Source organism: Lasioglossum baleicum, chromosome 12 (genome assembly GCF_051020765.1).
Source record: "Lasioglossum baleicum chromosome 12, iyLasBale1, whole genome shotgun sequence".
In the NCBI taxonomy this organism is placed as follows: domain Eukaryota; kingdom Metazoa; phylum Arthropoda; class Insecta; order Hymenoptera; family Halictidae; genus Lasioglossum; species Lasioglossum baleicum.
Window position 1 is genome coordinate 6,964,105 of NC_134940.1, and position 12,015 is coordinate 6,976,119.

Consider the following 12,015-nt stretch of genomic DNA (forward strand, 5'->3'; position numbering starts at 1 on the left):
CAGAAAATAGGAACGGTGCAGAATGGAGCTGGAAGGAAAAGGATGGACACAGAGCTACGCCTTTATTGCGTGTACGGTTACTTATTCCCCGAGGAGCGATATCGCGTTCCATTTCCATTCAACGAGTTTCTTGTCCGCCGCCCTCGCCCTGCCGAGACAACGAGCCGAGACTGGAAAACGGAACACGCCGCACAGTGGGAAAAATGGCCGATTTAGGAGTGCAAAATTCGAAAAACTAAACATGAAATAGGTATTTAATAATGTTTCTTACGGCAACGCACATGTCTGTAAGTCAATTATTGTTAAGCGTGGCTTTTCACCTGTTATTTATTGTTTAGAACGTTCGTATTGATTCTAAATAATTGTAATAGCCGTAATAGGAATGGAATATGTAGTTGAGCGCGGATATCTCGGAAACTATGCGAGATAGAGAAAAACTGAATGGAATCAATCTTATGGCACATTTTGTCAGCTTTAATTTTGTATAGAACGGTCTTATCGCTAGGACACATAGTTTCCAAGATATAAGAGGAAAACCGAAAAAGGGAAGCTTCTACGTGCCCCCTGCACCCCGCTCACCACCTAGTGACAAAGAAGACTAAGTCACCTTCTAGAAACAAAGTCCCATAAAAATTGTGTTCCTTCCATTTCCCTCTACACTCTCCTTATGAGCATTCATTCACTGGATTATTATTAATTTTTGTTATAAATGCATGAAACCGCTGTCTAATTATTATCAGCTTCGAGGACTGTTGATTGGAAAGTTCCTGAAGGACCCAATGGAATCGCGAGTTTCTAGACCACTGTGAAAGGATGGGGGCACTTTGGGATTTTGTCAACTTGCACCTGGCCATGGGAAATTCATGAGACACACCGTTTCCGGCCGGGGGGCCCGGCAAAGTGAATAAGGGAAACGACACCGGGAAATTTTGAACGGCCGCCTGCCGGGCACGAGGAACGGGTGAAATTAATGTTACGAACCTGGAAGCTTACTCCCTTCGGCGGTGGTTAATATTCTCGTTTGTTTGGGAGGCGCCCGGCGCCAATGGTACACGATCAAGGTAGTTTATTAGACGTGAATGCGTATACGTTTACGAGCGGAGGAGGTTAAATGAGGGTGTAAATTCGGATACCATGGGGAAAAGGAAACGCATTGGAATTGCAATTTGAGGGCTTTATCTCGAAACAGGGAACTTCGTAAGGGATTCGTTTGTCCGAGGCTGATTTTGTCGCTCTTTCTTGAATTATATTGTATCCTATGAATACATGTTATTATTAATTGTGTCTCGAGTTACGTGATTTTTTAGGTAAAACTTTTATCATATTTGTTTATAGATTAATTTGAATGTATTTTATGAGAAATCAGAATTCACTGACGATATTAGAGCTCTATATCTCTTCATATATTAAAACCACAATGGAGCTCTTGATGTTTACCACCTTAGATATTACGCGGATGCTGCTTATTAAATTGCTCGAAAGGGTATGAAAATAATTTAGGAGGTTGAAATTATCCAACGTTATAATTGCATAATAGTTGCTGCTCAATGTGAAAATATTTTTGGACATTGATTGACGCTGCTAACATTTTCATGTTGTATCTAATTCTTGTTGATTCACTGGTTCTTAATAAAAATACGAATGGCCACGTTTTTCCACAATTTATAAATTAATTAGCACCCTCGACGCGGCAATTGTAATAATTACTGGTGAGAATTAATTAAACAATCGACGGAGATGGTACCGCGCAATTAAAAGTAACACAGAAATAAAAATTCTGTACCTACGAAAACACCGGAACGCAAAATTAATTAATTAATTATTTTATACTGTTCGTACACATTCGATAACAATATACTGTTGTAGGGATTCGTCTGCGATTATTTTATAAATAACGAACTGTATCATTGTTTCTTTAAACTTCTTTAAGTCTTTCTCCGTGAATGAATTCATGACAGCGACATGACAGTAAATCATTAATTCAACGGAATATACATAGAACGTATGTATAGTATGTATAAATACCGCTCATTATCTAATTGCAGTAGATGCAGCTAGCATTGTACAGACACACTACATAGTCAAAGTTAAAAGTATTCGAACTCGGCAATAGTAAAAAAATATTATTTTGTATTTTCGAGATTGTCCTGTACACAATGCACATCCTCTCTGACGTATTACTAATTGTTATATATTGCGTGCAGTAAAAATACTTCAGAGCTTAACTGTTATATATTGTGCGCAGTAAAAATACTTCAGAGCTTAATTGTTGTATAGTGTATCGTAGAAATAGTTAAAATAGACCCTTCGAATTGATGTGCACAATATTTGTAAATTACTTTTTCCACAATTTATAAATTAATTAGCAACCTAGACACGCAAATTGTAATGATTACTTGTCAATTTCGTGATACTATTTTTATTCCTCGTGTTTTTCAATCGTATTCAAAAATAAATCGTCGTGAAGAAACGTCGCATCTTGTTACAAGAGATCAGAGTAAAACTGATATAATAGAAGCACTGTTACTTACATCAAATCCAGAGAATTCGCTCTTTCCTGGTGGGCCAGGAGGTCCTTGCGTGCCTTTTTCTCCTGGCACTCCATCGCGACCCGGTTCTCCTTTTTGTCCTTGCGGTCCTTCCGGTCCTTGTATCCCCGTGTCTCCTTTGTCTCCTTTAGCACCGACTGGTCCTTCGATTCCCCGCTCTCCGGGTGGTCCTGCGGCTCCCTGTAGCAATTAATAAAATTCTCAGTTCTCAAGCGAGAAACAAATGCAAATTTACATTTGCTAAAAATTACTCTACGCAACTCTATACGAATTCATTATGCTCCCTGCATCATCAATTAATAGTATTAATCTGTCGTAGCAAGGATTCGTTCTTTTTGCGAGCAGTGAATTTTAGCGACCGTGAAACGCGCGCAAAACGTCGAGATGTTTGAAGGTTCAGAGAAATTGTTCGGTTCGTTTCTGAAGTCATTTATTTTACAGGCATGAAATGATCTCCCCGTCACATTTTCTTGAGCCTTTACTGTAAAGCGGCGTGCTTTTACAAAGGTTCAATACCGTCAGCCCCATTTGCCCCTGTTTTCCTTCTTGTCCTGGCACTCCTTGCTCGCCTTTGGGCCCTTGGATCATTTTCGGCATGGTGAAGGACGCCATTAGAGCTGTCGCGTTGCACGTGCATGTCCCTGGATCACCTTTTTTCCCTGGCGGACCCTGTAGCGTTTTCACAACATTATTAAAACGGCAATAATCATTCAGCGTCACGTATGCGTGACGATCATGATTGTGTATATCGCATAAAGAAAGACTGCATCATTTTCAACCGATTACAATCATTAAGGAAACAAATAAATGTCTATATAACTCCCGTAGCTTGCAATTAATATTTTTTTCATGTTTTACAAAAAGATACACTGCTAATCGTGCATCAGTTAATTTTTAATGATCATTCTACGATTGTAGAGTTTTCTTTGAGTGTGAAAATGTTTTTCAATCTGAGCTCGAAGATGTGACGTAACAAAATGTTCATCATTACTTCGAAGTTCTTCATTATTCCAGTTCGATCGCAATGAGACGTGTCTCCCGATAATCAATGCAATTTTCGTGGAGCGAAGTATTGATAAGAGTAGAATTGCAGAGTGACGAGAAATAAAGATTCGAAAATTCCAATTTGCAAAAACTTGCATTCTACTGGAGAATTTGCTGGAGAATTTAAATATGAAATTATTCTAACGAAAGAACGACAATATTGTTAGAGTAGATTGGACATAAAACAGTAAAATTCATTAAAACAATCTGAAAATCGTATTGTATTACTTTTACACCTCATTACAATTACTCGAGAAATAATTTAATTATTATTCTAAGGCTTCTAATAGTTTCATAATCTATTGAATTTGTTTAGTTTGATCAACGGGATTTTCAGAAGACTATCATTAAACTGCGGATCTTTCTGCAAAATAAATGATGTCAACATGAATTATAACAAACTATAGTGGCATAGAAATTTATTTTCTGTCTTAATATGTGGTTGAATACAATACAACGGTATTTTTAAATTACAGCTACTAATTTTTGTCATAGACGCATAAAGGTCCGCAACCTAATTAGCATAATTGTGTTTTGACTTCAGCGTTGCATTAGCTTTGAGTATTGTCTTTGACGGTTCCGCACGCATCGGCGCGTCAATCATTTCTGAAGATAGTGAATATCATGAAAGCCAGTTCGGTGTAATCAATGTTACATGCGTTGGCTACCGGCATTTCAGCGTTCTGACTAAATTAGATTGGCCGCGTAACAAGATAAATGAGTGATTTTGGATCGGAATGCATTCGAGCTTGTTTAACATGAGCGAACGCTACCAATGTGAGTTATTGTTGCTGAAATATGTGCGTAATCGTATAGATCTGGTGTCATAGGGACAATCTTAGGACCGAATGTACTCCTACGTGATGTAACTATTATAGTACATTGCGGTTCATGCATGTAGTTGCATTTTGGTGCAATTGCAACGATGTGAACAAATTCTTTTCTCTTCTGGTGAGAGTATAGCCGAATGAAACGGTCAAAAGGTTACTTTCCCTTAAAATATTTAAATATTGCTTCTCTAAAAGAAAATTCTACAAAAATACCATTCATTATTATGTAGTCAGAAATAATGAAAGAAGAATTAATAAAAAAAAGACCAAGTAGAAGTATGACTTTCGATGAAATTTACGTTGAATTACTTTCTGTCAAACTAGAAAAGGGCGAATGATATATCGATAAATAAGATAATAAATATTGCTTCTCTAAAAGAATTTTACAAAAATACCATTGATTATTATGTAGTCAGAAATAAAGAAAGAAGAATTAATAAAAAAAAGACCAAGTAGAAGACTTTCGTTGAAATTTACGTTAAATTACTTTCTGTCAAACTAGAAAAGGGCGAATGATATATCGATAAATAAAATAATAAATATAATATGTGCAGGATATACAATAACATTTTGCCTGACAGATCAGAGAGATAGTAATTTCTTAGCACATTTGCGCACGCACACCCTGCCGCCGCTTTAATACCGTAGACCCTAGCGTGGGACCAGTCCAAGATAGTGCTTTATTTCATTAGGGGAGATGAATGTTGGCAAGTTAAACCTATGGAATAACTCTAAGTAAACGTACATCGTATAAATACGTGTCTCGCCGCGCGCGCCACTGAATTATTATTCGTTTATCGTAACAAAGGGCCGCAAGAACGAATACACAGAAATGCCGAGTTACGAGTTTAACCGATGCGAACACTCGTACGTGTAATTAGAATTCGATCCACCCTTTGTCTTAAGCAAAATTATCGGAACGTTCTACCTGTCCAGTAATCCACCATTTGGTGGATATGGTGGATGAATATGCCGTTTGTTTAAACGGCAACCGTAATCCGGGTTAACGGATATTTCTTTTCGAGCCGAACAATGCACTGTTGCATAATCATAAACGAAACCTGATACGAATGTGTGTAGACTAGAGATATGCACAATGCATTCAATCTGCCTTTCTACGTGTGCAGACTATTGAGCTAATGAAACTGGAGTGTCTATCGCTCCTATTGAGACTGCTAATGGCAGAAAATTTGAACAGTTTCATGCATAGATTCGATAAGTTTACAATATTGACACGAACTCTGCAAGTTCTTGCGTTTGTTTTCAGAATTAACACTAAACCTACCACTGCCGGTCAAATGACCGGTCTCACATTTTTAATTTTATAATTATTGGAATTACGACGTTTCTTACGTGGAAATAGATTCGATAAATTTCTTTGTCCAAGCGGATATTGCAATAAAAATTGCACGAAATCTAAATAAACAGAGCCTTGTCATTTTTAGCAGCTAAAACAATTCAATTGCTTTCAGTCAATCATTTTAACGTTCCTCGATTACTACCTTTATGTTCCTCAACTACTATCTTACATATTTATACTTTTTTATTTGTACGTTATTTTTTATTCTCAATGGTGTAAACATGTTGGAAGAAAATTCATTTTCGCTGTGTGTTCGTTTCTTTCAAGCTGGAATTGTTTACTTTCTTAAGTAATTGAAACATTTCATCACACGAATGTAAGGATACAGTTTATAATTAGGGAAGAAATGTAAGTGTGGTGTTGTAGGATTTATTAACGATATAAAATCAAAATACTTACCTCATCCTGACCTGAAGGTCCTGGTGGTCCAGGCGGACCTCGAACGCTCTCACCCTTGTCTCCCTTATCGCCTTTATCACCTTTTGGCCCTTTGTCTGATTAGTGCAAAATAATAATCCATTAGAATTCGTGAATAATATAAATATATAATAGTAATCATATATATATCAAAGCTACTTCAAGTGCCAATCAAACTTTAAATGTGAACATCTGTTAATAAATAGACTGCGGATCTTTATGCAAAATAAAATTGTTTTACGCAAATTACAACAAACAGGAGTGAAATAGAAATTTATTTAACTACTTAATATATTTAACAGGTTGAAAATAATGTTAACAGTATCTTTAAATTATTAAAATGTTCTTACTGTTTCAAATTACACCTACGAATTTTTGCCATAAATGCATACAGTCCGCTGTCCATTAATAAAATATAGAAATAATTCTTTGGCAAAAACTGGGCAAGTGATGTACAAAACTTTTTGTTTTCAGAAGGATTGATTGAAGGAGGTTCATAGATCTTCAATTTATCAGAGAATTGATTTCCTGCTTATAAAAATTTCGGAAAAACCGCAGTCTAAGTTTTCTGTATTTCATCGTCGATTGCACAAACGTTTCTCCACCACTGTTGTAATTTCAGTTTGGCGGAAAGGATTGGGTCAGCTCGCAATCATCCTGGGAATTCCGTCGAATGTTCCTGACAGAAGATGGCTCTAGCAGCGTTTGAAATATTGAGGAAACAATTTTCCCACGTAATTTTGGCACCGCCTTTCAGGGACTCGAATATGTGTTACCGGGGCCGAGCTATGATTAAATAAACTCACGAATTCTTTGCGATTACTCACAGTCCGGATTCGGAGGAGGAGGCGTGATGAATGGCGGCGGATTGCTTTTCTCGCTTCTGTCTTCGTCATCGTCTCGTCCGATCTGAAAACGGATGGTAAAAAGAAACGGTGAATAAGAACACCGAACGTGATTTATATGTCGTTATATCGTTCGAAAAAGGATGGGTTAAAAGAAAAACGAACGGCATAGAAGTTTCATCGCTTATGGTTGTGATTGATTGCACGTTTGCGCCGCGCCGCCGCTGCAATTTATTTATCTTCGAAGAGCAGCGAAATCGTTCCATTTTCACGGATCCGCCGTCGCATTCACGGTTAATATGGCGTATCATTGGAAAAACGTTTGATACCGTAGATTCACCGTGCAAACGAGCTTCTCAAACGTCATTCAATCTTAGCGAGGCAGCGCGCCGATCAATGTTCCTACTGAAAACTTTCATTTTGTTATCATACGTTAATCGCGAAATCGATCTCCGTGTGCTGGAATGTCTCGATATACAGTGGCCCACAAAAGTGTTCGTACACCCTTTAAAACAGAATAACATTTTTATAATTGTACCAAACAACCTGATGTTTTGTAAGCAATTAAAAGCATTGGTTTACCAAATGATGTGCAAAAAAATTTTCCAAAAATTATAACTTACAAGGTTACATGCAAAAATAAAACATTCACTAACTTATTTCTGGCATTGTTCTGATGAAAATGACACCAAACGCGATATGATTTCAATTGTATTTAGCGGTTTAATCGACGATTAAAGTTTCGGGCGCAACGGCGAACAGCGTATGGGACATTCTTTGAACTGTGCCGACGACGCGACGGCGACACGCTCCGGCTACGCGATCCGTATTTCATTCTGTCTTCTTTATGTTCGGTTCTCTATTGAAGTCTCGGCGCGATCGGCGCGGTAGACGCAGTCATAAAAAAATAGTGTCCCTATACGATTGCCGTCCGTGCAGAACACGGCTGTTGGACAGCGATTGAGGATTTACTGTATTTTAAATTTTCATTAAGGACCCAAATAAAAAAGTTTAATAAAGTGCCTCTTTTACTTTTGTACTTGTGTAACCTTGTAAATTATAATTTTTGGAAATATTTTTTGCACATCATTTAGTAAACCGATAGTTCTAATTGCTTACAAAACATCAGGTTGTTTGGTATAATTATAAAAAAGTTATTCTGTTCTAAAGGGCGTACTTTTTTGGGCCACTATATGTCACTGAGAAGTACACGGAGATTTCTAATATTTCTTTAAAAAATTCAGAACGTTTTGATAGGCAGTGAAATTGAACGGTTGCTTCGAATTATGGCAATTCTTGACGATTACTCGAGTGGAAATGATTAACCATTACGTCGCCGTTACCTAGAATAATGGAGGACACTGATGAACATGAAAAATATTATCTCAGTTAGTGCGTAACAACACAGAACGGTTATTTCCATACAAACATTTAATTAGAGTACGTCAAGTTTATAGCACAAAGGGTGAACTTAGTGATGGCTGAGGCGATTACGTGCATACAAAACATATGTGGCGGGTCAGCTGCATCGCCATAATCGCCAAGCGTCGGTCAACTGTGTTTAATAATGAGGAAATAATGTTACAGAGAGTTGATGGTAAATTCTTCTTCGAAGACGAGATGTTGATGGTGATGCTGTCGCTGTTATAATGGTAGAAATCATTCAGAACAAAAATTATATAACATAATTTTTTTCGGATGATTTGAAGCTTCGATTGATAATGAACTCTCTAATACAACCTTAATGATATTATGAACCACCAAGCGTAAAAAATTGGTTAAATTAGATCGCAATTACGTTGCAGCTTCGTAAAGCGTTATTTCGTTAGAATAAGCTGCGCGATGTAGTGTTACATTTCTCAAGCGTATTTAAAATCTGCGGATTGTTGGGTGCGCCAGTGAAACTATAGCCTGTTATTTGTATACACTATTTTCTAGTTTTGTGCAGCTTCGTATTCACAGCGAGAAGTTCCGAGAGAAATGAATACAAAAAATTGTTCTGACATTTTGCGCGCCATGAATTAAAGAGAAAGGCGGAAAACGCGAGAAACAGAACAGTGGAAATGATGCGAGAGAAAGGAAGATTAAATTTAATTCTCTTGCTCACTTGAAAAGACGATGCAATATCTGATACATTGTACGATCATGTTGTAAACATTTTCTGCTTTCTATTAATCCCGATTATACACTGTTCCTCTTCATTAATAATATTTAATATTTTACTAAACGGCAGCTAACGATTAAGACAATTCTTTATTTTCAGGAAAAGTATTAATTGGGATGCGAGCAATAAATAACTGTCACAGAATATTTTCACCGGCTAAGTCCGCGTCGTTACTAATTATTATTGGAAAGTACTTAGGGCGAATGTGTGCTAAACGCTCGCCTGATTTACCCGAAACTTCATTAATCATCGTCAATCTGTATATCATTCATTTTTCTAAAACAAAAAACGTAGACCGCAAAAATCGATCGTTCAGTGTTTGAATCCTTAATAACCCATAAATCTGAATATATGCGGCTAAATAGAATTTTATGGTCTGTCGTGTCTGGTAAAAAATTGACGTGGCACGCTTTCACGATATAAAATGCAAAAAGTTGAACTATTCCCGGAGACAAAAGCATTTTCACCCACAAACAATCAGAGAATTACTTTTTGCAGCTACAAAAAATGTAGACTACACTGCGGATCTAGATGCAACATAAAAATTGTCTGCATCGATTGCAAGAAATCGAAACCAGATTGAAGGTTATTTCTTCCCTTAATGATTTGGATAGAGGAGAAATCATATATTGGCATCTTCAGTTCTTGAAATTGTTCAACAATATTGAATTTCATTCACTCAATTTTGCATTTTGATCCGCAGTCTAATTATTATTATCTCTATCACGATGGTTACGTCCGAAAATTCAATTTCTTTGCGATTGAGATTCGTCAGCGCAGCGTGCAACCAATAAGCATTCACAAAATGACGTCTAATCGATTCAGAGGCACCAGGATTGGAGTACTGACATTTATATACTGTAGGTCCACTAAACATTTCAAGTACAATGGTTAATCGAAACCTGGGATGCAAGTATGGAGCGGATAGGGTACAGAATAGAGGATAGAGTCTCAATGCACAAAGACACGCGCGTCCCCGCAGCTGCATTGACAGTGCAGCACACATGAAACCGATACTCGATCGCAATAACACGTAGCATTGGAACGACAAGTACGACCGGCGACTGTTGCATTGAGTTCGTTCACTTGATACCATTCCCTGCTGCATCTTTGCATCCCGCTGTGCATCTTGCAAGCTTTCCACCGGGACCGGATTTCACAGATGGAATAAATTGCTCTGCCTCTTTTTTTCTCGCTGGACAGGATAAGTCTCCTCGAATTAAAAGCAGGATAATACTACAAAAAAAAAATCGACGTGGACGTTCGACAACGCTGAAACGTTCGATACTGGAGTCTCTATTGCCCTAATCAGTTCTGGAACTCGTAAAATCAAAAGGCTCGAAACTCTGTATTAAACTTAGAAATTATATTTCTCCTACCTACTGTAATAGTTCACAATCTATGGCTGTCGCCAAGACATTCAAGACAAAGCATATTAACAAAAAGAAGATAGTACCTCGCTGACTGTAAACCTGGCAACATGCATATTTAATGAACAACTTTTAGACCTACGTTATTTTGTTGAATAATGAATATTCTTTTAGTCTTTTCACTGTTACATACACAGTTCCTGAATTATTTTAGTAGCACGGTGCACAAGTTTTGATTGACCCTGTACGACAAAGTTCTCTGATCGATAGCAACACCGGACGGTCCGAGTCCTTTAAGATTTCCGCGCTAACTAACTACGTCCAGTAGGGCAAATCAAAGTCAATTGCAGTCGGCGAGTTTAACTTTGACAAACCTGGATCACCTGGTCTAATTGCCAGCGCGAGTGGTTACGCGGCAAAAATCGAAGTTCGTCCTCAATGCCTTTCCAGTTTTCCTCGCCTCTCTATCAATCTTTGCCCCCTTTCTTTGACTGGTTCTATTTCCACGAAAATATACTCTACGACTGGCCAGAAATTGTAGAAGTGTCCCCAGACAGCCGAACGTTCCACAACCATGATCCAAAGGAAATACCTCTGGCAATAATGTTTTCATGAACTTGCCACCCGATCGATTTCGATACCTGACAATTTGCATCCCGCTAATCCCGCAGATGTAATCTAATTCCACTCCGGATTGACAAGATCGGGACTCCCGAACTTGACGCTCCGTTTTCGGAGACTTGTAATCGATTCCCCCGGACGTGTAACACTTGTTTGATTTTAGTTCCCTGCGAAGTATAGCGACTCGCTGGACCAACCCGATCTGGTTGATCGCGCTTGTTTCTCTGGATCCGATCCCCTTAAATTAACCCATTTAAAGCTACCACGCGCGGTACACTTCATTTTAAAGAAAAGACTGATCCAGACTTAGATAGAACCTATTTTCTACTGTCTTCAAATTGAAGAAGATTCCTGTCCAATTAAGCGTAGCACGTTGTCGCAAGTTGATCCGGATTTCATTCGCGATTCACCGAAGAGTTCTCGAACGTTTTAATTTTGTAATCTAATTCCACTCCGGATTGACGTGATCGGGACTTGTAATCGATTCCCACGGGCGTGTAACACTTGTTTCATTTTAGTTCCCCTGCGAAGTATAGTGACTAGCTTGTTTCTTTGGATCCCATCCTCTTAAATTAACCCATTTAAACCTAACACGCGCGGTACATTTTAAAGAAATGTTACTGACCCAGGCTTAGATAGAACTTATTTTATACTGTCTTCAAATTGATTGGATTCCTGTCAAATTAAGCGTGGCACATTGAATAAAAATGTGTCGCAAGTTGATCCGGATCTCATTCGTGATTCACTGAAAAGTTCTCGAACGTTTTAATTTTATGTTAAACTCGATCGTCAGAAGATTTAATAGATCGAGCAAG

At 37.9% G+C, this 12,015-nt stretch overlaps 1 protein-coding gene across 4 annotated transcripts in view; it reads right to left on the minus strand.

Moving 5' to 3' along the window:
- Mp (collagen XV/XVIII-type protein multiplexin) overlaps window positions 1-12,015 on the minus strand; it is a 295,739-nt gene that overhangs the window by 22,045 nt on the left and 261,679 nt on the right. For all 4 annotated transcript variants that reach the window (XM_076435605.1, XM_076435604.1, XM_076435603.1 and 1 more), the window contains exons 7-10: window positions 7,028-7,109; window positions 6,183-6,277; window positions 3,066-3,218; window positions 2,532-2,729 (exon numbers count right to left, since the gene is read on the minus strand). In XM_076435605.1, the coding sequence (XP_076291720.1) occupies window positions 2,532-2,729; window positions 3,066-3,218; window positions 6,183-6,277; window positions 7,028-7,109 (528 nt within the window). The remainder of the gene's footprint in view (window positions 1-2,531; window positions 2,730-3,065; window positions 3,219-6,182; window positions 6,278-7,027; window positions 7,110-12,015) is intronic.